Source organism: Leptonotus elevatus, chromosome 4, assembly GCF_054856555.1.
Source record: "Leptonotus elevatus isolate MCC_2025b chromosome 4, RoL_Lele_1.0, whole genome shotgun sequence".
In the NCBI taxonomy this organism is placed as follows: domain Eukaryota; kingdom Metazoa; phylum Chordata; class Actinopteri; order Syngnathiformes; family Syngnathidae; genus Leptonotus; species Leptonotus elevatus.
The window spans coordinates 22,349,631-22,377,509 of record NC_141242.1 but is presented as its reverse complement, the minus strand read 5'-3'; the positions used below and the strand labels follow the sequence as shown (position 1 = coordinate 22,377,509).

Genomic DNA, 27,879 nt, shown 5'->3' with positions numbered 1-27,879 from the left:
ATGGCTGTCAGTGAATTTAAATAAGGTGATGGGAGCATAAAATGTATCCGTAGTATGCAAAAGTTCATGATGGAATTATGAAACCTCTTCATGCTGGTGTTTGAGATCGAGTTTTTGAAAAGAAAAACAATTGAAGAAAAAAAACCTACTTGAGTATGACACAACCACTCCCAGTTGGTGGCGCTGTCCAAAAAACCTGTATCCTGGTGCGCCTGCGAGGTGTGCTCTCTGTCACTGCAGGGGGACAGTTGGTCATGAACTGGGTGTCGTCTTCATCAATGATCTAAAAAAAAAAACACATACGCACAAGAAAACACAATTACAGTATTTCTGTTATCGATTAAATGGAAAGCCAAGAACTCTATTTTTCTGTGAATATTTCAACTCAGCTGATTTGACCATCTTGTGTTCTTGTTGGATTCTTCTTTAGATCGAATTTACAGTAGTTTTTTAAAAATCTATTAAATAGTTGCTCTTTTTTTTTCTTCTTTAGGAGGATCATTTTAAATTGTGGCTGACAAAATGATTGCGCTCCAAAAATGTAGCAAGCAATGTGATATTTAACTGACATTGCATCTGTCATCTGCGATTGGCTGGCGACCAGTTCAGGGTGTACCCCACCTACTGCCCGAAGCCAGCTGGGATAAGCTCCAGCGCCCCCCGCGACCTTTGTGAGGTCAAGCGGTTAAGAAAATGGATGGATGGATGGATGCATCTGTCATTTTAGGGATAGTTTTCAAAATGAAAAGGTGTCTTCCATAGAGCAATAGTTCAAGACCATTTGAAGGAAATTGTAAAGTACGATGTATTGAACACCCTTCAAGTATTTTTCTGCATATCCATATAATTTAGAACCTTTTACAGGCCTCAAACTGTCAGCATTTCACAATATGGAAGTGCATACTATGTCAGCAGGCTTGGGGAGTAACAGAATACATGTACCGCCGTTACATAGTCAGATTACAAAAAAATAATGTAACTGTATTCCATTACAGTTACAGGAAAAAACATGTAATCAGACTACAGGTACATTTATTAAAAATGGGGATTACTTCGAGGGATTACAATTTCTACGATGAGAGAGTGCGAAAGAGGGTGAGAGAGAGCGAGTGAAAGAGAGAGAGAGAGAGAAGGACAGAGTGAGAGAGAAAGAGAGGGACAGAGCGACACAGCGAGAAAGCGAGAGAGAGCGCGTGCACACCCGCGTGAGTGGGACCGTTGCTACATATCGGGAAGGTGGGAACGAACAAACTGACTGGTCGTGTCCTCCCCACGCGGGCAGTTTGAAAAAGCTTCACGGACGGGAGGAGGAAATGGCGACCGGTATTCACTGGAACTTACTCGGAGCGAAAGTTTGAGCTAAGAGTCCAGCGGCATGTAGCTTCTTGCTAGCTAGCCCGCTAGCCTACAACCATAATGTGAGTTCCAAACAAATCTTCCTCCCACCAATTCACTATTTAAACATCATACACAACATATACATGGCTAAACTTGTGACTGGGATAAAAGTTCATTTTGCAGTCACACATCATCATCCTCATTGAATGACTATCCATCTATCTATCCATTTGTGTGTTCAATCAATCAATCAACCAATCAATCAATAGCCTACATGCTTTTTAATTACACATTTTTGCTTTTTGTAGGCTGCCCGGGTCCCTCTCACCCGCAAATAGCAGGGACACATTGTATAGAATATATATTGTGGTGATATTTATTTTTATTTTGTTTTCATTGGCATACTCAATATTGGAGTAATCCAAAAGTAATCCAGTTACATTACTTTAATATTATGGTACTTGGATTACATTACTAACTACATTTTTGGCAGGTAACTTGTAACTGTAACGGATTACATTTTAACCCTCCCAACCCTGTATGTCAGATATATGTCTACTTATATAACCTGGCCAAGGCTGTGGCCATTACTTGAGATTATGATAATCTATTAAAATACACTGCTGATTTGTGCTTAAATCAACAGAAAACAACAAAAACGAAAAACAAATGAACATATGACTGTCTGCTCATAAATACATTTAAAAAAGGTCTATGTCAACAATCTAAACTTCTGCTGTGACTGGCCAGCAAATAAAGTACAAAATTAATATACAGTACCTGTAATGTAGGTGTGATTCCAGATGATCTAATTGATGGTTAACCATTAAAGTACTTTTTTTTTGTTTAATTTAAAGCCAAATGGGTGTACAATTTTTAGCCGCTATATGAAGTCTTGTTCATGAAAGACTTCTATTTGTGTCCCGATGGTAGATGAAGCCTTTTTAAGGGTACACACACGCACGCGCGCAGTCGCACACACACCTCTGACCTTGTTGCTACCATTCTTCAACGGCACACATCATCCAAATGTCCCCAAAGGACGCTGAGTACTATGTCACTGAAAGTGTTCCCTCCTTTGTCATTTTCCTTCTTTTAGCATGCAAACACACTAACAGCTCTCCTCTGTAACACACATACATGCAAATGCGCACTGTGAATACACAGCAGTCTGGAAGCACACATTCAGGCAAACATAAAAATGGTCCTGGACTTCAGTGTTGACCTCCCTATGCCTCTCTATTCACTCCATTGCTCTAGTTTGCGTCGCTAAGCCTGAAGCTGCGTCAGTCAAAAGTTGGCACAAACAAGGGGCTAAAAGGCATTCAAAGAGGGAGACAAAGCGAGCTGAGGAGCGTGAAGACGGACAAGAGTTGCAGGCAGGAGTGAGAAATGCACAAGAGGAGAAGGAGTGTTCTAAAGAACAGTGAAATGAGAGACAGACAATAAATATATGTATCGGGGAAAAAGCCGAGGATCAAAAGTGTATTAGGCGTAGTAACTTCATAGCAGGTGCTCTTCAAGCTTGGAGGGCAAAAAATATCAATCAGAAAGCCTCAGACTTTCCATGCTTTATCAAATATGTGTATTGATTTTGGATTGCGAATGATTGTGTTGTTCATGGGGAATTTGATTCTCACGTTTATGATGGACACACAATAATTTTTATTACTGGACCTCCAAAGGTGCCTTAATTCAGACCTAATTAACAAGAAGAGCACAGGAGAAGAGTGGCATTTGGAACTCCATCGTTTTGACCAACAAAGAAGGATTGATTTTGTCTCCCTGTATAAATGTACAACACTGACCAATGGAAAGTTATGGAATGAGGATTTATTTGACTCTATATCTGTGTAATATTGGGTTTAACTTATAAAGTAATAGCCTAGCAATAAAACATAGCTAATTATTTTCACAACACTGTGGAGGGCTGAAACATAAGCTAAGGAAGAAACTCGTGATAGACCGATGTTTTTTTTCAAGGCGATACCGATTATTAGCAGTCAAGGAAGCCGGTAAGCGATATTTCAAGCCGATATTCATTTGCAATAAAAAAGAAAATATTAGTGTCAAAAGAAAAATGAAAAAAAATACAGTTTTGTTTTAATTATAAACATATAAAGGACTGACAGAGTTGTTTAAAAATTATAACAAAAAATGCAGGGAGCGTTCAGCTAATTAAAAACTAAGCTAGTAAATAGTTCCCTGAAGTTTTCTACTGTAAATAAAGTTTTCCAAAATTTCAACATAATTTCCTAATTTTCCTTATTTAATTTTAGAAAATAAAAAGTGTAGGGAGTTCCTAGTTTCAGCATATTTTTTTATAAAATGGAAATTTAAATAGATTCATAAATCAAAAGTTCCCTGTATCTCTCTGAGCGATAAATGTATGCGAATGTAGCTCATTTGAGGTTTTCATCAATGTTTCAAAAGATATTTGCAGTGAAAAATTGTCTGAAAATGTTCGAAATGTGTTTACGACAACTAAAAAGTGATAAAAACCCTAAATTCGCTACAATCACAAGCATTTACCTTTTCGTGAGATCCAAGCTTTATCGGCCTTCAGATTTGTATAAAGGCCGGTGCCGATGTCTGTCAAAATGCCCAATATCGGCACAGATAATCGGCCCAGCCAATAATCGGTCTATCCCTCGAAGAAACCACTCAATTTTTGTGCAGCTGCAACTCCTGAAGGGGACATAAGGAAAGTGCACTTGCATCTCTGGACCGACTTCCATTAGACAACCAAGTTAATAGTTGTGCCTGCCTGCCTGCCTACGGTATTTATGAAAATGTGTTTGTGACTGAGTCATTTAGAATTTTGCAAATTGTCTTGTCACAACTTGGCTAATTTACATAACAGCGCCGCGTTTGCCATCGTCCTTCAACGTGAAGATCAGTCATTTTCAAGACATAACTGGTTCACATTGTCTGACAACATGATAAAGCTGGGCAGACACTCAAGTGGTGTTTTCAAATTCCTGTCCAGTGTATGTGGGAATTTCCTTCCAGTGCTACATAAGCGTCAAAGCAAACAATTGAAGTGCTCACACAATACGGACCACCAGAAAGCCAAAGGCATGATATTGCTCTCACTGTTTGTGGCGATGGTGTTTCATTTAAGCCTTAGGGGTGCCAGCTTTCTTACCTCTTCTGAATTGGGTATCCAGTGAATCACAAGCCAGAAATTGAAGATATAAATCCATGCAGTGGGTAGGATAGTGGTTTACTTAGACATAGCTAGTGTGACATTCCCGGTCAATGCTCAATTCGCAATTGTCTTGTGATTGACTGGCATTCAGTCTGGGATGTAATCCACTTCCATTCTACCTCTGCTGGGATCGACTCCAGCTTCCTCTGTAACACTGAGCAGGATAATCAATTTGGAAAATGGATAGTTGGATGCACGGACCAAAGGTTCTTAGAAATAGTTTTCTTTATGAGGAAAATTCAAACTAATGAATGGAAGAGGTGATGATGTGTTATAGGTTTCAAACTCTAAAAAAAATAATGTTTTTTTTAAAAATGATAATAATAATAATAATAATAATAATAATAATAATAATAATAATAATAATAATAATAATAATAATAATAATAATAATAATAATAATAAATAAATTAAAAAGTCAAGCTGGCAGCTGACCCCAAAGAGTCATGAACAAATGTTGTTGTTGCAGTCAGAGATCATATCAATAGCTGGGTTTACGTGGAGACTATTGTGCCATTCCGATGGAAATCATTCCGAATGAAGATCTGTAGTCACCTGTTTACATGTTCCACTCCATTAATCAGATCAGCCATGTTACAGCCATGGGACGTGCGGAGATCGATGTAAACGTCATGTGGTTTATCAAGATGGAGTTCATCTATTAATGACAGTAGATGTGACAGTTTAAACTAGATTCGATATGCGGCCGAATAGATTTTTACAAAAAAATGTTTAGGGGAATATTCAACAAAACGTCTTACTTAGGGTTAGGATTCACACATCAAGCATGGAAGAATTTTATATTAATAGAACATTAAGTCTTAATATTTTATTTCAGTGCTGTTCAAACATGAAAAAGACTGCAACCTGTTTGTTAAACGCAGTGGCTCAGTTATAAGCCTGAATTTTCAGATAAATACATGTTCATACAAATCTCACAGTGTACATGTACAAGTTTACAGATTAGTATTTTCTAAATTTGAGTTTTAAAAAAAATCTCAATAATGAATTTATAGATTTGTATCGGGATTAATCGGTATTGAATCGAATCGTGACCTATGAATCGCGATACAAATTGAACCACCAGGTACTAGGCAATTCACACCCCTAGTTTAAACACTTATATTAAAGCAACATCTCGATAAAAACAACTTGCAACTACTTTAAAACTAGTTTTCCCGTCACAGACAAGCTCTTGGTAAGATGTCAGGACGACATCATGACACATTTACAGAGCTTGAACTGTTTCCACGATGCCCGTTCGAATTCGTAAAAGGAATATACCACCCCTGCCATTTCAAATGAAATTCCATTTGGCCTTTTCATTCCAATTCAGGTGCTTATATAGCGCATTTTCATTCTGTTTGATCATTCGGATTCATTCTAATCGGAATACATGGCTCCATGTAAACACAGCTAATGAAGATTCGCTATAAAAGCAAAGGCAGAAGCTGAGGATTTGAATGGAACGATCTGAAAGAGTCTGCACATATGATGATAAATGGGGTAAAAGTATATGGAAAATATATTGAGTCAGCACGTTCCCAAAAGCCTACAAGTGAGTTCTCAGAACTGTTTGACAAACAACCAGGAAATCAGTTTTCATGCCTGACTTTGAATGTGCAAACAACTTGTAAAAAAGTTGGGCACACAGATGGCGAAGAGTCTCAAATCATCAAACTCTATCCCACAGAAGCGAAGTTATTGATGATCTACTCCAAATTAGCTTGCCAAACTTTTTTTTTTTCATCCTGATACTTGTAGGCAGATGCGTAAGTGTGACGGACTGAAGCTCAGACAGAAAAAGACATGCAGATTGAGAAAGAAATGGGGGAGGTGTGGGAGACTGGCAAAGGAGCGTTTGTTTTCTCTGCAGAGGCTGGCATGTCTGTGTGTGTCCACGGTTTGTCTATCTCAATCTCTCTAAGTCTCTCGCTCTCTGTTGAGACGGTAAACACAGAGGCTTCAGACTGCCTGCACAAGCAAACTCAGACCTTGTGCAAACACACATACATACACGCCATCGCACACAAAGAAGCAAAAGCTGGAGGCAAAACAAGGCTTCAACGCACACCCAAGATCCCGGGAGAAAACAGATAAGAATGATACGGTGCACAAGGGTGCCTGCTTGTGTTGTTATTTGCTGTAAACGCAATGCTTCTTCATAATCGAATGAAAAGCTGTGATTGAATAAATAAAAAGAAAAAATCCAATTCTTAAAATTAAACTTTCCAGAGTAAAAGCACAGACAGAGGTGCACGCGGACGGATTGAAATGTCACGTCAACACTTAAGGATGAGCTGATTTTTAAAAGTAACAAAGTCTCGATAAAGACTTCGGGGCACTGGCATTTTGCCTTGAGCTTTCCAACATTCAAAGCTCTGCGTTTCATGCAAAATTCCATGAGGAAATGCGACCTTCACCAGCATTGAATGGAGGCGCCACAATGAGCTAAATGCTTCATCCAACCAGAGCAATGGTGTAACAACCTCAAGCACCTACTTCAAAGTGAAAGATCGACCTCTCTAAGCCAAACACTTGAAATGCAAATCTAATTACGCCACAGCACTGAACAGTCTGACAGAATATTTGAATTCTCAGAATGCGCCCCACCTTGACTAAGGCGACAGTTCCAACTGAAGAAGAATAGCCGCTGACCACATGATCTCAATTGTTTAGTTTTACTTACCCCCACATTTTTCTTTTTTCAATTTTGTAGGTTATCGGTTACATTTACGATGGAAAACCATTTGAAATGATTTATTGTGGCCTCTCAATATCACAAAAATCTGCCATTTGAACAGTGGTGTGTATGCTTTTTGGATCCACTGTGCACTGTAAATAACTTCTTGAAAAATGGGTACGTGGTAAGAGTATTAAGATGTGCTGAAAACAAAAATGATACTACATAATGGTACAGGCAGACCATTATAATGGGAAAAAAAAGTAGCCTCACACCAACAGTCCTTTAATGGATAATTAATACTCAGGTCAGTGCAGAACAAGGTAATATTTATGTAAACATTAAGTATCTGACCCTTTGCATGTTAAATTAAAAGAACAGTGAAAACAATAATTGTTCACTGTAAGCTAATACAGTCAATGAGCATAAACCCGTCCTTGTGAAAATCTTGATAAAAATCTAAATAAAGAGAGGTGCATAACTGAACTTCCAAAACATTATGTGTTTGGGTGCTTAGCGTGAAAATAATTACTTTCAGATCACATTTGGGTGTGATTATCTTTCTTATCAGCTCACCATCTTTCCAACCCTGCACGCAGCCAAGACAGCACAAGTCCTCAAAGCCTTCTAAGTTCTGTTTAGCTTGCGAAATTGCCTTCATCCAAAACCTTTGCCTTAGATGAGGCACTTTATAGTGATTAGGTTTGTTTATCCCCTGCTCAACTAGAACCCTTGATAATTTGTGCTTGATAAAATATCAAGTTTGCTCATCGCTCCGCTTATCCAAACACGCTCCATTTGTCTCCCTGAGCAATAACATGTTGCTGCCCTAGATAAATATGACCCACGTCCCACCCGAATGTAAGGATGTCTGGGAAAAACACACAGGCGGTCCACACATATCCTTGTGAACATTTGCTGCTTACATAGATACAAAAACCGGCAGTTACAAAAAAAAAAATTAACCCTGATTATAAAGAACATTTTGTTGTTTTATTTTATCAGTAAAATTACATTTTTATTTTTGATTTATTGATGTATAGTGGCCTTGAGGGCCTTCAAAGGCACTTACGAATAAAATACTTATTATTTTTCGAAATAAATAATTGACAAGTGACAAGTGAAGTGACTTGCATCATCAGTGAAAATTAAGAAGTCACCAAAGTATAGCAGAGTGCAAGCAGACAGACAACAGACAGACAAGAACTCTGGCTGTCTCTTCCTTTACAGCAGAAGTGGCTGCATGAATAACTTCAACAGGAATGAAGTGTCAGCAACACAAACTTCTAATAAACTCCGTCTAACATAATTATAATAGCAATCAGCTGATTAAAAAAAAAAGTGAATCTCAATTGAGCCAAACTATCACTTTCAACCTGAAGCTCATCTAATTATCTTTTTGATGTGGCTAGGACTTACAGAGGACAGATTAAAAAATGAAAAAAAAAAGGTTCTAAAACATTTCATTTTCTTCTCACATGAGTTTTAAATTGTGATGAAGTGTGCATATAGTGCAGTATCCAAGTTCCCCACTTCTCTACACCAATTATATACTTTAAAGCAGGGGTCATCACCTGTCCAATCAATGTGAAGGGGTACCGGCTTCCTACACACTTCTCAAAGAGTCAATCTACTCAAATGACCTTTAATTGTTTTATTATTGATAGTATAACATAAAACTTTCTATAAATATGATTAATTATTATTATTTATTTGCGATTGGCTGGCAACCGGTTCAGGGTGTACCCTGCCTACTGCCTGAAGCCAGCTGGGATAGGCTCCAGCGCCCCCCGCGACCCTTGTGAGGACTAAGCGGTAAAGAAAATGGATGGATGGATATTATTATTTATCACAATAACTATCAACAATGATTTCTTGCTCGGGTGACCACTGATTTAAACACTTCACAACATTGCCACTTCCGTCTATCCATTTTCCAAACTTTTCTCCAGAAGTTATAATCAGCTAAGACAGACAAAAGTATGAATTGCAACTGTCTCTTACACAATAGAACATGCCTGATGGGTTACCCAATATGTATTCAACACATACAAAGCCAGCATGTCAACTTCCATTTTGCTCAAGCTCATCCCACGGTTTGTCTATTCTCATCCTCCTAAGGTGTTTGCTATGCACATCCGCGTAGACAGTGGTAAAAAAAAAGAGACAATAGACTTGACATATTTGCGTTAAGAAATGTTTCAAAAGTACTGGAGCGTGGGCAGCACAGTGACAGAGTGGTTTAGTGCTGCAGCCTTACAGTTCTGGGTCAGATTAGCCCGTCATCCACAACATGGTTTATACACGGGTTGCCGTACCTGTAATGGCTTTTGACACAAATCCACTTTCAAGTGCAAGGTATAATCTCAAGTAGGCTATATCAATTATGAGGGACACAACCACCCTCTGGTCAGTGATCACTCAGTGGTTTGTCAACACAGAATTAAGTTTTGAGGATAGGTGGCTATAAATAACAAAATGAGCGCACATGCTAAAATGAGTTTACCCTCACGCTTTGCTTTCCAACAGTGATCCGTCAAATAAAATGGCTCCTTATTGCTGTCTATTTGGAGTTGGCTTGAATCCAGCGAGGCTGGCTACTTTTTCAGCACTAAGCCTAAAATGCATTTTATGAGCTTATTTAGTATTAGAACATTGTTCTCTACTGAAAACGTTTGAGTTTTACATAAAGAGATGACAATGCAGGCAAGCAAAAATATTGGAACAGGTATTGATTGAAACGACTACCTTTCGTAAAGGTCTAGCCTTTTCCATCATCAGTCTGTAAAACGTTGTCACAGAACTGTTGAGGCTTGTCTTTTTTTGCAAATTCCAGCCTGGCTGTCCAATTCTTCTAGTAGTCAATGTGCAGTTTTCATCTTCCGCCACAACCTCTGTACTTTTGTCTTCTGAGAACTGTAGATTGTGATTTCTACACTCCTGCCCTGGAGGTTTTTGCTGATGTTATTAACAGTTGTTTTGGGGTCTTCCTCGCACCTCTCAAAGTGCTTCTTCCATCAACTGTTGTTGTTTTCCTTGATCTACCTCTTCAATATCTGTTATTTAGTACAGCAGCGGTTTCTTTCTTCCAAAATACATTCTGAATAGTTGTATTAGCTACAGTCAATGTTTTCTACAACAGCTCTGATTGATTTTTCCACCTCTCGGCAGTCCAATTTTTTGTTTTTCACGCATTGGCAGCACACAGATTTTAATGCACGTTAACCTCTAACTAGTAAAAATGGTAGACAATTCAGCCACTCAACATAGACCTTTTTATAATGGGAGTCTGGGCTTCGGCCTTCCTGGGTGGAGTTTGCATGTTTACCCCGTGCCTGTGTGGGTTTTCCCCGGGTACTCTGGTTTCCTCCCACATTCTAAAGACATACATGGCAGGTTAATTGAACACAGAATTGTCCCTAGATGTGATTGTGAGTGTGGCTGGCTGTTTGTCTCTGTGTGCTCTGCGATTGGCTGGCAACAAGTTCAAGGTGTTACCTGCCTACTGCCCAAAGCCAGCTGGGATAGGCTCCAGCATCCCGACCCTTGTGAGGATTAAGCGTTTAAGAAAATGGATGGATGAATGTAGTGGGACACAACTGTGCAATGAACGGTTAAAAGCTGTCAGCGACATGTTTAATTTTGCTTGTATAAAAAAACTAACTGGTTCAAACAAAAGATGCTATATGTTAAGTTGAAACATTATTGATCTTTTTTTGTATTCATCTCTTTATGTCAAATTCAAATGTTTTCAGTAGGGCTGTACTGTACGTATGGTATACCACTTTTTACAAACCAAGTACAAATACTAGTACTGCGTAATAGCAGATTCTGATTACTGATACTTGATACTTGTAATTGTGATTTTTTTTAAGTATTTTACTTTAATCAAATAGTGTCCAAAAACCACCAACTTTTCTTTAACATGGCATATATTCACTCCAATATAAAAAAAATTTTTTAGAGTAACAACTTTACTGTAGAGCGCTTTTCTACCTTCAAGGTATTCTAAGCGCTTTGACAGCGCTTTGACTCCTCACCTACCACCTAATTGCTCCTGACAGTTAATGATCGCTGTAATGAGTGCATTACCTGGTAAAATACAAAACACTAACAGAATATGAGCACCTAATTATCACCTATTCGGGAACTTCAAAGAAATGCGACTCAACACACATATCGGGTAATCGCTCCTGCTGGTTGGCAGCTGCCAACACAATCTGCGGCCGTCTAAAAGTGTTTTCATCCATGTCTTTAAAAAGTCACACCACACATGCCTGTAATGCCTCCTACCTGGAATGGATGTGTCGGGCTGGTGATGTGGTATTGGTGCGTAAAGTATGGGATCATTTTTATGACAATGAACAGAGGTAAAGTATCATCACAAACACTGATATTGGTTATCTGTGCATTCCTAGCGTATCAGTGCACAGAAAAACTCAACTGGCTTGGATTGTTCCAATTCTTCTGAGATTTGAGTGACACATAGCTGACCAAATGACTGATCATTTTGATTTCATCTGATGTCAGTGAATCTTGCACTGATAAAAGCCCCTATTCTTCAGAAAGTGATTCCAAACCAGAGAAACCTTTGAGGTACAATTCATTCAATCACAAGCACTATTGGAGAAAGTGAATGCAAAAGTCAAGAATACAGATAGTCTGTTTGCATTCTGTGGCAGTGATCTCATCCGTCTTCCATAAATCTGTAATTTCCTTCTGACAAAAAATGAATAAAACATAGTGACTTTTCACCAAGATTTAAAGGTTCATTCCTTCACAAATGTCAACGAAAAACCTTCTATGAAACTCTCCATAGACTTTAACTTCAAAACCTGTTTACATAATCCACATCAGTGGATGAGTTCACGTAATATTGTCAGACCTGCACTGGCCTGCAAATTTCAAATCTAGTAGATTGGATCTTAATTTGATGAATAAATAACAAGACGTTCCCAATACCCACTACATGTCCCACTTGAGCCAGACAGTGTGGGATTTTGAGAATGGAGGCTTCCAATTTGCTGGCACCATAAAATAAGCCTTTTGCTCTGTTTATGTGGATCCTTGCTATGTTCGACATGCCACAGTTTGTGTTCCTGTTTACACTACACAGAATATAATTGAGGAAGTCTGTCTTTCTGCTCAGTGGCTTTCAACTTCAGAGCGGGAGTTGTGTTGCTACTCAGGAAAATATCTTACATCTCTGGCCTGAGCCTTTTAAAACCTCCCCTATTTATCTCTTTGTCCACAATAACTTGCCTTCCACTAGAACAGTGGTTCTTAACCTTATTGGAAGTACTGAACCCCACCAGTTTCCTTTGAACTCTTCTTTAGTGAAGAAGAAAATACGACTTTTTTTCAAATTCAAGTATAGGTATAGGTTTTACAGATGAACAAAATGAACATCAAGAATAGCCATTTCATTGAATCTGGCTTGCTTAACCATGAATTCAGAAAGCGTTGTGTTCTTGTATTCTCCATCTCCCTGCAACTTAAGGAAGTGTTCCTTTAGTTTTGCTAGATATCTGTGCTGGACTACAAATGCTCACTTAAGTCAACTCTATATTTATAGAGCACTTTTAAACAACCACCGCTGTTTTCTTAAGATGGAACCCAGGGGCAGCAGATGAAAACAGCAGAGGACCCAGAACGGAACCCTGTGGAACACCATGCGTTCCGTTTTACATGTGAAAATAATATTGCACATATTCCTCCGACCACTTTCCTTTTTTGCTTGACATAGTTAATATGAAGGGATTACAATATTTAAAGAAATCACACGATGTACCATCACAACAGCCACAAGTCGACTATGCAGCACACCAAATTCTCTGCAGCACAGATAGGCCAAGCAATGTAGTGTGATCACTTGCAGCCAATGATGGCTAAGCGAGGCGTATCATCACAAATCTTTTGAGTCGGGTGTGTGTCTTTCCCGCTACCGAAACCCTGAGATTCGATCGAAATCCAGGTTAACAACCACTGAACTTGAACTAATATCTGTTATTAATCTGGAAGAGCGCCATGCCTGCCTCACACAGTCGAACTGCATCAAGTATTTTAGTTTCTTCCCAACATAAGAGGTATGTTTTCAGCCTCACTTCCACGTGCAGTCCTGCAAGTTCATCCAATCAAAAGTTCAAATTTAAATTGCAGAGATTCTCTTGCTATATCTCACCTGAAACTGGCCAGTGTAGTCATCATCTGTGGTACCCTCCCTGCCCTCCTTCAGAGCAATGAGGGTAAAACCTCTGAAATATGCTGGGCTGGTTGCCAAGAGGATCACTGTAGGGAGGACGGAGAGTGTGTATTAACACCTTGGACACATTGAGCAGTAAAGAGGCTTTACTACATTGACACATCAGGGTCATGCAGCAATGATGCAGGATCACCCTGAATGAGTCTGGCGGGAAAACAGCATTCCTGTCAGCATCAGCATGATGTGGAAGAGTGAGCACTGTAAATAGAGATTTAGCATCTCACTATGGAAGAAAGGACACCTTGTAAATCCTAGAGAAATGTGAGATGAATGAGCAAACAAATGCTGTTATGTCAGAAAGTGCTTTGGTATTCAGCTCACTGTTTTGGGTAAAAACGTTTAAGTTCTCTCATTTTACACTGTAATTGTTTCAAACTATTCATTTGAATCTAGAGAAACAAATTCAAGACAGAACCGGTTCTTTTTCGTTCCGGTTTGTGCTAACTGCTAAGTGTTAAAGACATCTTGGAGCAGGGTGTTTTGATGGTTGAATCCATGGGGTCAGCATAAATGGAGCCAGATATCTGACTGAACTTCTGTTGTGTGTGTGATTGTGTGTGCCTGCGTGTGTCCATCCACTTGTTGGCAGGAAGAGGTGAGGAAGTGAATATAGGTCAACAGAACACTTGTAGACAAGGAGCCCGGTGGATTTGAATGAGTGACTTGGAAGAGTTCAGCATCAATTATAATACTGTACTCTACATTTAACATATATGTGCAAGTGAGGATGCGGTTGCTATAAATAAAGAAGTATTAAAATAAACAACATAATTTAGTGTCCGACAGTGAAAATTTGGATTGTCCATGCAATTTTAATTTGTTGCCAAATGTGCACAATGATTACCAAGGCTTAGTTATTTTGTTTGTGGAGCAATCTTGCTAAAAAAATATATAATAAAAATCTACAATAAAAATATGACAATGTAATGAATGAACAATGGTTTTCTTATATATATATATATATATATATATATATATATATATATATATATATATATATATATATATATAATCATGTTTTCATTTCTTAAGTTCACATTGTGTATAGCAGCAAAGCTTAGTTTCTTGTGTAAAAGCAAAGCAAAATTGATTTGAATAATAATAATAATAATAATTATAAACCTCTGCTATAATGTAATTTTGGTAACATTTATTGACTTAAAAGTCAAAGTCAAAACTCAGAACTCACTCATGAGAATGATACTTATTGTCCGAAATGTATTCGCCGCCATGCAGGCAAAGATTACTGACTTAACAGCGACTCCGCAACATGTTTAGCGGCAACTCCACAATGTGTTTATAGGCGCACTAGTAGACAACCAAAACTGTTGCTTGCTAACTGCTTCTACGTAAGTAGAAAAAAGCTTCTTGTCGACCTTTAATGTCACTATGTTTTTTCTTCTTCTTCTTCTCTCTTTTGATGTTTGATTCTCAGTTTGCTATTCAAGACTGTGTTTTAATGATGTGCACATTGCAAATTTTAACCAGCAAACCGCGATGCAAAGCTGCTTATATCGAGCGTCGATTACTATTTTGATTAAAAGAACATATCTTTACAGCTGTGATTGTAGTTATTGTACAAAATAAAGATAGGAATTTACTGATTGGATTTTATTTATTTATTCATTTATTTATTTTATTCCACAACCCTCCATTAATTTTCTGTACAGCTCGTTTACATTAGAGTTGTGTATGAGATGGAGTCATTTGCTGACTCTGGGCGAGGGGAGTAACCCCTGACTGGTCGCCAGCTATTAAATAACCATTCACTGTCATATAGAATTGAGTAATATAGAGTCTTCAATGTGTATTTCCTGGAACATGAGGAAGCCGGAGTATACAGTACATGGAGAAACCCCCATGGAGGCATGAAGAGAACATGCATACACTGAATAATGTCGAGATTCTAATTCAAAACCTCATAAACGTAAGGCAGACATGTTTACCACTAACCAACAACCAACCCACAATCAAAACCCAAATTGATGCTGATGGACAGTACTATATCTGGATGGCTAGTCGAAAATACTATAATATGTTTAAATGTAAAAATTACAAAAATGAAAACATCACCATGCATGCATGCATGAAACTGCGTGACCACGTGCATATATTGTTTTACTATACATTAGTTACACCAACTAAAACTTTTCTCCGTTCCTTGTACTTCTTTGAATGTGCGACTACACGCGCACCCTTTTACCTCGATATGTGCTGCCAGGCTGGTAGGCTTCCGGGTCGCTTTCCATTCTGAGACGGAACTCATGGTGCCCATCACGCCGGGTCCCCTGGGTCTGTGCCCGTAGGATCCGCCCGCAGTACCCGTCCGCTCTTCCTCCGGAGGGTTCCTCCACGAAAGCGATCGCGTTGCACGAAAAACTCGACAGCACATACAACTGCAAAAGCAACAGCAACATTGCCATGTCGATCCCTGCAGCCCGGAGGGGACTACACTGTGGTTGTTTTGATCAAGTCAGAGAAAAAGTCGTGAAGCTCCTTTTTTGGGCAGGAACTTTTCACGCAGCGAAACGCGGCAGCGTGTCACTCAGCAGTGAAGGTGACGAGGAGGCGACCGCTCCATGTGAACTGGGAGCGCGCTTCGGTAAGGAGGAGAGAGATCGCGCTAAGGAGAGCAACCACTGATCTCAGATCAGGGAAAGGTGTCTGGAAGTGTGTGCGTGGGTGTGTGTGTGTGGGTGTGCTGGGGGAAGGGGGGGGGGGCGTCAATATCTGACAATAATAGAGCGCTCACCCTGTCTCCTTGGCTCCGGGCGAGTCTCCTCCCTACACGCACGCACGCACGCACACAAGCACGCACGCACACGGACGCGCCCGCGATGCTATTGCAGCTGTTCTCAGAGACTTCTTGTGAACTCTGAGTACCCTTGTGTCCAAAGGCCTGCCCGAGGGAACGCTATTTATTTATTTATTTATTGTATTTGCCGCCCATCCACATATTCTAATAATTCTCATCAAAAAGTGATGTTAAAAGTCAGAAGGTCCATTTTAATTTTAAAATCTCTTTTACTCTAACACGACAAATATCACACTATACATCATATGCATTTTTATATTCGATATTGTGTGTGCATGTTGTATGATTGTATCCAATGTCCTAAAGGGCATCGTGTACTCTTACCAGCAGGTGGTGCAAGAGTATGGCGTCAATATCTATTTTGTACAGTAATGTGCCTCATCACACTACCTTCACTTTTTACTCTTCGCCCTCATCAGGTTTTATAACGTGTAGTGAAATTAAAAATAAAATAAAATAAATAAATAAAAGGGGATCCTGGAAATGCGCATCCTACCTCTTATCTTTGCTGTGGAGCTTGGTATGCGCTGCAGTAAGTTTCGTCACAAAGTGATTTTTGTTTTCTTGTACTTTTGACGTTGTTCTTCACACGTGTGAGGGAGTGTGGCTAAACCTGCATGCGTTTAAGTAATTGAAACAAGTTGTGGTTTGGAGTTGGAGAATGTTAAATTAAACAGTTGTGACATGCCTCGTTTTGTGTGATAGAGGCCATCTGGAAGGACTCTTGCACAATAAACGGATGCATGACGAGGTCTGGTGCTTACCCTTGCCTTGGCTGAGGTGCGGACTTATATTCAGTCACATCTCAGTCAAAGTTAAAGTACAACATTTGAAATGCAGTGGAATTTTTTAATTTGGATCGATCAACCTAAATGTTGTGTTACTTCAAAGCAGATGATGATGGTAGCCTATATGATACTTTGTTTGATTAGAGAGAGCGGTTAAGGTGACTAAACTTTTATGACAGTTTAGAATGTAAAAATTCAACTGTAAAATGTTTCCCAAAATTTGAATAGATTTTAGGATAGTGATGTTTGCCTCAGACACCTCACTTTTCAAGAGAGGGAACATGCCCCTATATAACAGCAGAATTTCAAAGATTATCGATTTGGATTTAAATAATTTTCTTTCTCGGCTAAAATTTCTTGTCAGCTACAATTTTGGCAAATGTGGTTACTGCATGTATTTGATCTTTCAAAAAAAAAAAATCAACATCATTGGTTGAGCAAGCTTTATGCATGGTCGTTAATTTTACCTTATCTTGGGTCCTATGTGGCTTTTCTACAGTAATGTTGTTAATGCACATTACTAATGTAACATTACCCCTGCGGAGTGCTTGGTCTCTATTAATTATATGTCTACTGTTGATCTGTGGCTTATTATTACCGTGGTGATGAGTGCAGCACAGTATACACTACTTCGTTACGCCCGTAAAACCGATTGTTCCGGATATATATATATATATATATATATATAAAACAAAACTATTGTTCATTCATTACATTGTCATATTTTTATTGTAGATTTTTTTTTTTTCAATCCAACAATCCAAATTTTCACTGTCAGACACCAAATTATGTTGTTTATTTTAATACTTCTTTATTTATAGCAACCACACCCTCATGTCCAGTGTTTGTGCTGTCTAGTTACCACCTCGCCAATCGATCAGGGAAAAGATGCTGACAATTTCTTCACAATTTAAATAAATTACCATGACATACGTAAGGGGCTTGAGGAAATCTACTGCATCCATAACTGAAAATACAGTGGCATAAGTTAGTGGGGGGTGGAGGGGTGTGTTATGTTCATATTGTTCTAGGAAAAAAGAGGTACACATACTCCTCATGTTGGAAGACAAAAACCTAGATGAAAGCAGCAACCCGTGTTATCTCAAAGTCCAGAGTAACAATAAATCATCTGTCATTGGGAGACTTTACAGCATTGCTCAGGAGTGAACTGATGTGTGATCATGCTTATTCAAAGACAGCAGTCACAATAAAGTATGAGCATCAAATTAAAGTGCAAGAATGTGGGAGACCATTTGCATGTGTAACAATCATCCCTAAAAGTGCACATCTGCATGTGAACCCTACATACAGTAAGTGTTCTCATATTATTGTATAACCAAAATCATTCAATCAATTTTGGTTTTACTTCATGTAATATGACCAAAGCAAATACATCTCCAATAGCACACTTGCAATTATATTTGTCAAAGGTAATGAATCATTTATAACAAACAGACTACAACATTAAAGAGCACACTTTCATGCGGCTCCTGATGTTCACCAAAAAAAACAACGTTTTTGTCAGTCAAATTTAACAAGCTCTGGAGTGTGGGGGCAGTATTGGTAGTACTCCTGAGAGCCAGATTTGAAGAGCAGGGGGTAGACCTGAGTGACAGCACGAAACAGAAAATGACATGAATGTGGTAAAAATCCAAAGTTTCATTTATAGTTGTCAGTATAGTTGGCGGGTGACCAGTCCAGTGTCTCACTCAAAGTCTGCTGGAATAGGCTTCAGTTAAACCGCAACCCTAATGAGGACAAGACATAAAGGAAATGGAAAGGTGAGAGCAGCTAAATCAACGTGAAGTAACAAAAAAAGAAAGAAAGAAACACCCAGCTGGCGGCCTAATGAGAATATGGGTTTCTTTTTTCAAGACAGCCTTGAAATTGTTTCAGCCAAGTGTCAACTGTGGAAGACATTAATTGAGTTGACATTTAGAGAAGCAGCAGGAGAACATTTTGTGTTCCACCAGCTAATTGTCCGCTCCTCACAAAATTATTTTGTCCTATGTCAAATCCCTGTTTGAGATCAAAATAGTGGGTACCGAGGGTGCCATTTGCACACATTTGTGAGGAGAAAAACACACTAGAGGAGAAATAGTGGGTATATTGGCAGAAGGATGCTGAGTTTCCGAATGCCAGGTAGGAGGTCTAGAGGAAGACCAAAGAGGAGATTTATGGATGTAGTTAAAGAGGATGTGAAGGTAGTTGGTGTGAGAGCAGAGGATGCAGAGGACAGGATTAGATGGAGGCAACTGATTCGCTGTGGCGACCCTTGAAGGGAAAAGCCGAAAGGAAAAGAAGAAGAAGAGCAGCAATTTAGCTTCCATTGGTAAAACCTGACACCTGACAGTCCCACAACCCAAGGCTGGATTATACATGACATTCAGTTACATGCGATTTGAGATTTTACAATTTTTGACATAACAGTCCTGGACTAAATAAAAATGACTGCATTTTAATCGCAGTCTGGATTCCGAACAATGCAGACATTTTTGTCAGTGCACAATTCTCTGGTACAGCGATTACACTGACTGACGCACACGTCAGACCTTAGCTAGTGGCTACAAAAACGGAGGAATCAGTATTGTTGTGTGTGTCTTCTATTTGCCAATGTTTTATTTCGGTGATTTTATGTAGTAGCTTAATTACGTAATCGCCAAAGCTGCGTAGTTGTATCGCACTCCTGACTGACCCAAAATCTGACTGTCAAACGCCATCTCCCTTCTCTCCTGTTGAACTTACCAATCAGAAGCGGCAAACGACTAATTTGTGACTGGTCATGAACCAACGAGCTCCGAGCTGTTGCTTATAAATTCACGCTATTTACGGGCTCAAGCTACTATATGAACTGGACTTGCTAGCTGCTGTGGCTAAAGATCCACTTCGTTCTCTCCACTAAGTGACTAATCTTGACCATGCTCACCTCCATAGTGGCAAATACATTATGATAGATACACTTCTAATGAACATCGTAATCACTAAAAGGTGGATGAGGAGTAGCTAACAGTTGTGTGTATGAACGCATTTCAGTATTGTGTATGAGCGTTTTACTTGTATGTATGAACATATTTCACTAGTGTGTATGAGAGCATTTCAGTTGTGTTTATGTGAGTATTTCACTTGTATGTATAAACGCATTTCAGTAGAGTGTATGAGCAAAAAAAAAACATTTCAGTGGTGTTTATAAGAACATTTCAGTTATACGTGTGAGAGCTAATCCTGAGTTATGGCCCAGATGGCACCTCATAGATCAAGGACAAACAGTTCCATTAGTGTTGCATATTTGCTTAAATACACACGCATATGTATACACACTACTCACACGCACGCACGCCTTTATTTTGTATTATTAAACTTCTTCCTGTTCTCCTTGGTCTCTTAGGAAATAGTCTAATGAATTTGGTGCTTCATGTAAATGAAACTGACTGTACAGTCGGATCATTTTCTTTAGCACTAATTAGTTTCCATATGTAACACACAACAGATTAAGATCATGCAGTGTTCTTTTAATTAATATGCCAACCAATGCACAATAAAAAGAACACACCCTGGCTTATATCTCTAGCCATATATCACCATCCCGGGCCACCCATGGCCATTATTGCTTATAATAACAATAATGAGAGGATGACTTTTGGCCTTCAGGTGGGATCACACCATTACAATTGATTAGAATATTAACTTGTCTCTAAACAGAAAAACAGTGACTGTAAGAGTAATTCTAGCCAACAATAGTTGTTGACGAGCAAAAGCCTTCCTTTAATGCATTTTTAACCACTGTTGTTTTGCATCTCAAAACAGTGATGTCATATCAGTTGTGGTTGGGACGAGCCACTAACTTAGGATAAATAAGTTGTTGTTTTTTTAAAGAAAAGGAAAAAAAGGATAAATTTGTTAGGTTTCTCCAACAACACTCATGCGAGAGCTGTTGTCTCGAGTCGATGTTCACAAACTGATGAAGACAGCTCGGATGAGAGGCAAAACATATTTTTAAAAATTGTCTCAGAAGATGTTTTGTGCTGCTTTCTGGTCGTCTCATGTCAGTCATTTAAAGCCATCAATTAGTACAAAATGCTGCAACAAAACTTTTGACGAGGACTTGATCATATTGCCCCTATACTGGCCAACTTGCATGGGCTCGCGGTGCTCTTGAGATGTGATTTTGTGACTAACTAAAATACACGGCTTCCCGACGTGCTGACTTTATGACCTTGTGTTCCTCCATCTCAAGCCTTATGCTCACAACATGCTGGTGCTTTTGGTAAGAGCTAAAAAAAAAAAAAAAGTATTCTGGAATGTCTGGAAAGAAATTAGAGCAGCTACCTCTGCAGAAATGTTTAAATCTCAATTTAGGATTTATTTCTACAAGCTTTTCAGGGAGTGAGCTAAGTGGTGATGAACAAAAAACAAAAAATATATTTAAAATAAAACAATAATAATAATAATAATAATCACGTTTTGTGACTGGATAGACCCCAAAGCAGTGACAAAGCAAAAAAATAAGAATGATTCAACAATCTTTATGAAAGAAAGAAAGAAAAAAAAGAAGGAAAGAAAGAAAACTAAATTTTCTGAATAAAATTATGACATACAAAAAGAGCAACAAATTGGGAATCAAAACGAACTACAAAATAGGTAGAAAATGCACCACAAGCAAAAACTAGGGAAATGTGTGGCTTACTATGATGGGTAGAGGAAGCAAGAAGGCTTATCAGGAAGATGCCAAACAGATAGGAAAAGGGACAAAAAAATCAAAAACAAACAAACAAAGACTAAATCCTACAGTACAAAATATTACAAACAGCAAATGGCTCCAAACAAGTGAACAAACAAGCGCTGGATGGGGGATTACCACATTTGCGGTCCCTTCTCAAGGTTTCTAATTTTTTGCCTGATGCTTTTTTTATTTTTTTTTCCCTTGCTCTCTTGTGGTTCGATTAGGGGATGTCATTGATATTTGTCAACTGTGTGCATGTGAAGCCCTTTGAGACTGGTGTGTGATTAAGGGCTATCTAAATAAACTTGACTTGACTTGACTTGACTTGACTTGACTTGACTTGACTTGACTTGACTTGACTTGACTTCACTTGACTTCACTTGACTTCACTTGACTTCACTTGACTTCACTTGACTTCACTTGACTTCACTTGACTTGACTTGACTTGACTTGACTTGACTTGACTTGACTTCACTTCACTTCACTTCACTTCACTTCACTGGACTGGACTAACTTGAATTGACTTGAATGGTATGGTCCAAAGAAGGATTTCCGTTACAGTTTGTGGGCTCAACGCTTCACACCCCCTGCCTATGACAGCAACTCAGCCCAGTGCTAGTGTGTCACACGCTAAACTTAAGAGCACTGATGACATTGTAGCGAAAAATATTAAATTCGCACATCCAAACTATACTGGCTAACACGACACACAACCGCTGTGTCTGCTCTTGCTACATGAAGCGGAGACATGACTGATCCGACAGGTCCCCCGCACTGCCACGGATAACAGCTTGCCTGCACGGTTTATAATTGCATCACGCCCATACAGGGAAAAAAAAAATCCTGGAGAATCATTTGTCCCTCATTCTAGATTGCAATCTAGCATATCGCTAAATTAGCAGGCTACAATTCTGTGTCTGGTACTTAACCGTCCAACAGCAAGCAAGGTCCATCTTCGACCAAAGCTTCTCCTTCAGGAAGTGGCTAAATGCTAACCCAATATTCACCACCACCATCGGCTGTAAATATTGTAGCAGAGTATTTCCGCTTTTTGACACTGTCAGCCATTGTTGTGAGCAGTTGCTCCATTCTCTGCTGGAATGCCACACCGCCAGCCCACAGTTACACGCCCTCCGCTCTGTGAGTTTTGTTGTGGAGAGTAAAGAGGCATGACTTGCTTTCATCTCCTCAGTTCGTCATTCACCGCATCTCCTCAATTGGTGACCGGCACAAGCAATAATGTTAGATTGCTAAAAGTCAGGCAACGGTCAAGCGACTGTTGAATGGCTGTGCCATGTTTTATGACTCCATCTGCTTCACCGTGCCATCCTCATCTTCCTGCAATGATTGATTATAAGCCTATTTTGGGTCTGTGGAGTTTTTGAAAAATGTCTTTATTTTAGCTTGTGTGATGCACACAAAACACAAAGAGTCGCCATACCAGCTAGCTCCTGGGCATGCATTCACAAAGAATCATAAAACTAAAGCAGTGAGGTCATTCTAAAGAAAAAAATCTTAGCTTTAGATTCTGAGTTTTATTATACATAAAGCATCTTCGGCCTTAATAGAGCACCTTAAATGAAAAAGTGTTAAGTGGAGGGAGGAGGATATTTTCAGAACTCTAAAGAGAGTACTAAACAGAGTAGACAGGAAAGAGGGAGGAAGGGGAGATATTCTCCACATATTGAATGGCAGTTATATAATACCGCAAATTGCAACCCCAGCGTGATCGTGCTGGGATGTGTGTGGCTGACCTCAGCAAGATTGAGTTTACTTTTCCCACCGAGTAGAGGTACTCAAATACAGATTTTAAATGTGTTTCATAAGTCAAAGTCACCTATCAAGGTTGGGCAGGTAACATGAAAAAATAATGTAATATTTTTAACTCAAAATAGGCACAAGAAAGGGGAAAAAGGTGCATTGAGGCTTGCAACTCAGTGCAGTTCAGTCACCACCCACCATTAACTCTTTGACCGCCAACAACGTTTAATAACGTTTAGTAAAATCCAAATGAGGGCCGCCAAAGACGTTAAAAGACGTTCACTATGTTTTGTTTTGTTTTTTTAAACGGGTGGAGGAAAGCCTTGGCAAGCTGTGCTGAAAGTATCAACCAAGTCGAGTTAGTATAATGACTATTTTTGGGCACTAGATGGCAGCGATGACTCTCTTTGGACAAGATCGGGTAGGCGTCAGTAGAAGACGTGAGGCGGAGCTCGAGTGTTGAGGGGAGAATGGCTGAGGAGGAGAAAATGGCGGCCGGTTGCAAGCAGCTCACGCTTGAGCATTTTTTTCAAAGACGAAAAGCATCGACCAATGCTAAAGAGCACATTGATGATTATGATGGTGACTCCGAGGTTGACGCCGAAGTTGGAAGCGTTGACGCGGCGGCTTCGATCACGTCGTAAAGCCTCACCGGCTAGCAATGCTAACGGCGGAAAACGAGCACTTCTGCAAAGGCGGACGTTCAATCGGACGTTGAAGAGTACCCCGAGTCCAATGTATATTCATCGGAGGAGCGGGTACAGTCTTATCACGGAGAAGACACTGGTTCTGGACTACGATGCCACCATGAATGGAGTGGATAAGATGGATCATAACATCTCTTACCACCCGGTATAGGAACTGAAGGACATGAGGAAGCCAGACGTAACACTAGGTCACCGTATCATGATCCTGAGAGTAGACTTGATGACAACATGGCCAAACACACACTGCAGTATATACCTGCTACTCCCTGGAAAAAAAGACCGGCAAGAAAGTGCACGCGAAGGGGCAATCGCAGTGAAACTAATCTGTGGTGTAAATCCTGCTGCGTCCCCTTGCACGCAGGGGAGTTTTACACAATATACCTCACAAAAAGAAAAACTGTAGTTGAAACATCCACATAATTGTAAATAGTACCACAGTTGCACACATTTGTAAATAGTTTGCCAAATTGTTGTCAAATTGTTACACTGTTGAATGTAAGTAAACGTATTTTGCTATCAAAAAACACGTTTTCATTGTTGGTGGTAGTGTTTTACAGAAGTAAAGCACTGTTTAGATGTTTGTGGCATCATTCATGGAAAAAAAAAGGTGTCAAATTCACTAGAGTGCATGAAATAATATCGTTTCACTGAAAGCTTGATTTCTCAGTATTTTGGTCCAAAACAGAGCATTTGGATGAAACTAACCTATTTTCTATTGTTGATTACTGAAGAACGGAATAAGGTAGAAACACACTTTTTTTTCTGATGAAAGATGAGAGTTCAATCTTTTATCTGTGTTTCCATAGTCCAAACACAAAATGTTCTGTGGACCTTGAAAGATCAGTCAAAATGCTTAAATCAGCTGGCACCCACACATCCTCTTTTCTGAAAATGCTTGGCAGTCAAAGAGTAAACATAACAATAATCACAATCAGCATGTAAATGAGGTATGTTCGAACATTTTGAAGCTGTTCAGCAATTTGTTTAATTTGGGTGAGTTTCATTATCATAACAAAAATTTTTCATGATTCTCAATACAGTCCAAGTTCATTCACCTGTTCATTCATTACTAGGAACAATTTTGTTTTAATTTTTTATTTTTTGTCAAAACAACCAGACTGCTTCCTATCTACCAACAGGTTCAACCACAAGATAAAAGTTTGTCTTTACTCCTTGCTTAAAGCTCCTCTCAAAAGAAAATAAAAAAATAGAATGGTAGCGTATGAGCTTGGGTTTTGTATAAAAAAAAAAATCACATGTAGGTGTTTTTCATTCATTATATCACTGTAGAATACAAATAATAGAGTTACCATTAATACAATTTCTTTCTTTTGTACTCAGCATTGCTCCTGTTTTTGTCTACTCATTCAATTCACAGCTCTAATTACTATTGATATGGCATCTCCCACTCGCTGATAGGTGGATCACTCTTATGTTGCTCTGAAAGAGCCGATGTGATCATGCCGTTGATATTGATGGGCTCTCAGCAGGAACAATCTGTGAAGATTGGATAAACGGGTATAGAAGTCACAAAATTACAGAAATAAAGAGAGGAAGATAGAGTTGGAAAGTTAATTACTACGGGGGCCATCAGGCTAAAAATGTGAATGAGAGAAAAGACCAGAGGGCTAAAGAGACATTACCGGTATGTTAAGAGGCAACCTGTGGGTGTAATTCACTTTGGTCCCTCCAGAGAAATCATTTTCCCACTTCCTGCAAATTTGTTTCCACTCTTAATCCATTTGAACGTTTGTTCCTGTTTACTTTTAGAGCACACACTCACACCACAATGGCCTAATTCTATTCTAATCATAAATCCTTCATTCCTGGAAGCAGTTGTTTTCTTTTTTCTTCACAGCTGTTTCCCTTAACAACACTGTGACGCACACAGATACAAGGCTACTCTATTGGGCGCAGACGTCCTTCAAGGTCATTGAATTCAAATGCTTGTGAAATAATTGGCACCCATACATCTCTATGTTCCAAAGACATGGGGTTTGGCGGGAAAAGAAAAGAAAAGTACAAGACCCTGACCTTTATGGACTAGTATTCTGGTGAGAATTATGAGGCTGCCAATGACCTTAGACATCTATTTTTAGTTTGGTACCATAGAAAAAAAACACAAACACAGACACATCATCATATTTTATTTCCTTCGTATGCCCATCATGCCCCAAATTCTAGATCTGTATTTTAGTCAGTTATATTGTACAAACCCAATTCCAATGAAGTTGGTACTTTGTGTTAAACATAAATAGAAACAGAATACGGTACAATGATTTGCAAATCATGTTCAACCTACATTTAATTGAATACACTACAAAAAAACAACAACATTTAATTAGGGCTGGGAATCTTTGACTGTCTCAGGATTCGATTCGATTCGGATTTTCTGGTGTGCAATTCGATTCTGAATCGATTATCGATTCAGAACGATTTTAGATTAAAAAATTGGGATTGACAATGATTTCTGCTTCGATTTATAGATATGCTAAAATTGTCATGATCTACTCCAGTCTGACTCGCAAATGCTAATTAGCGTGCTACTCGTGGCACTTTTATCACTCAAAAGAACGACTATTCATTCAAAATCAAGAAGAACCTTCTTAACATCCTACATTGCAAAAAAACAACAACTTTTATTGGAATAACTTGATCATGACTTTTTGCTTCTATGTGGCTTCACCTTAACAGTGTATCAGAACGAACGAAACACTGCCCCTAAGTGGCCAAATTGTGTACAACATGAACAGTGCTCCCAATAAAGGCACACACAAACAAGGGCAAGACAGTATAAAATAATTGAAATAAAATCGATTTTGGGACATTTAAAATCAATCCTGAATTATACAAAATGAGAATCGCGATTCTTATGAGAATCGATTTTTTGTCACACCCCTACATTTAATGTTCAAAGTGATACACTATTGTTTTTAGCAAATAATCATTCATTTAGAATTTTATGACTGCAACATGTTCCAAAAAAGCTGAGACAGGGTCATGTTTACCACTTTGTTACATCACCTTTTCTTTTAACAACATAAACGTTTGCGAACTGAGGACACTAATTGTTGTAGGTGGAATGCTTTCCCTTTCTTGCTTGATGTACAGCTTCAGCTCTTCAACAGTCTGGGGTCTCCGTATTTTACCCTTCATAATGCGCCACACATTTACAAGGTAGGACAGGTCTGGACTGCAGGCAGGCTGGTCCAGTACCTTGTACTCTATTACTACAAAGCCACACTGTTCATGGGCATCCATGAAAAATACATTGCTTGGATGGCAGGCAGCACAATTTCCAAAAACAATTTCAAATGTGGGCTGGTCAGACCACCGAACCCTTTTCTACTTTGCATCAGTCCATTTTAGATGAGCTCAGGCCCGGAGAAGCCGGCAGCCTTTCTGGGTGTTGTTGATAAATGACTTTTGTTTTGCATAGTAGAGTTTTGAGCTGCACTTACGGATGTAGCGCCGCTCTGCGTTTACTGACATTGGTTTTCTGAAGTGTTTCTGAGCCTATGTGGTGATGAACATCTGAGGTTGATTTTTAATGCAGTGACACCCGAGGGATCAAAGGTCATAGGGCATTTTCAT

At 39.1% G+C, this 27,879-nt stretch overlaps 1 protein-coding gene across 1 annotated transcript in view; it reads right to left on the bottom strand.

Moving 5' to 3' along the window:
* Nucleotides 1-16,194, bottom strand: part of spon1b (spondin 1b) — a 65,472-nt gene extending 49,278 nt beyond the window's left edge. Inside the window, exons 1-3 of the mRNA XM_086073802.1 lie at nt 15,698-16,194; nt 13,414-13,520; nt 150-283 (exon numbers count right to left, since the gene is read on the bottom strand). Coding sequence (XP_085929928.1) covers nt 150-283; nt 13,414-13,520; nt 15,698-15,917 — 461 coding nt within the window. The 5' untranslated portion in view covers nt 15,918-16,194. The remainder of the gene's footprint in view (nt 1-149; nt 284-13,413; nt 13,521-15,697) is intronic.
* Nucleotides 16,195-27,879: the final 11,685 nt, after the last annotated feature.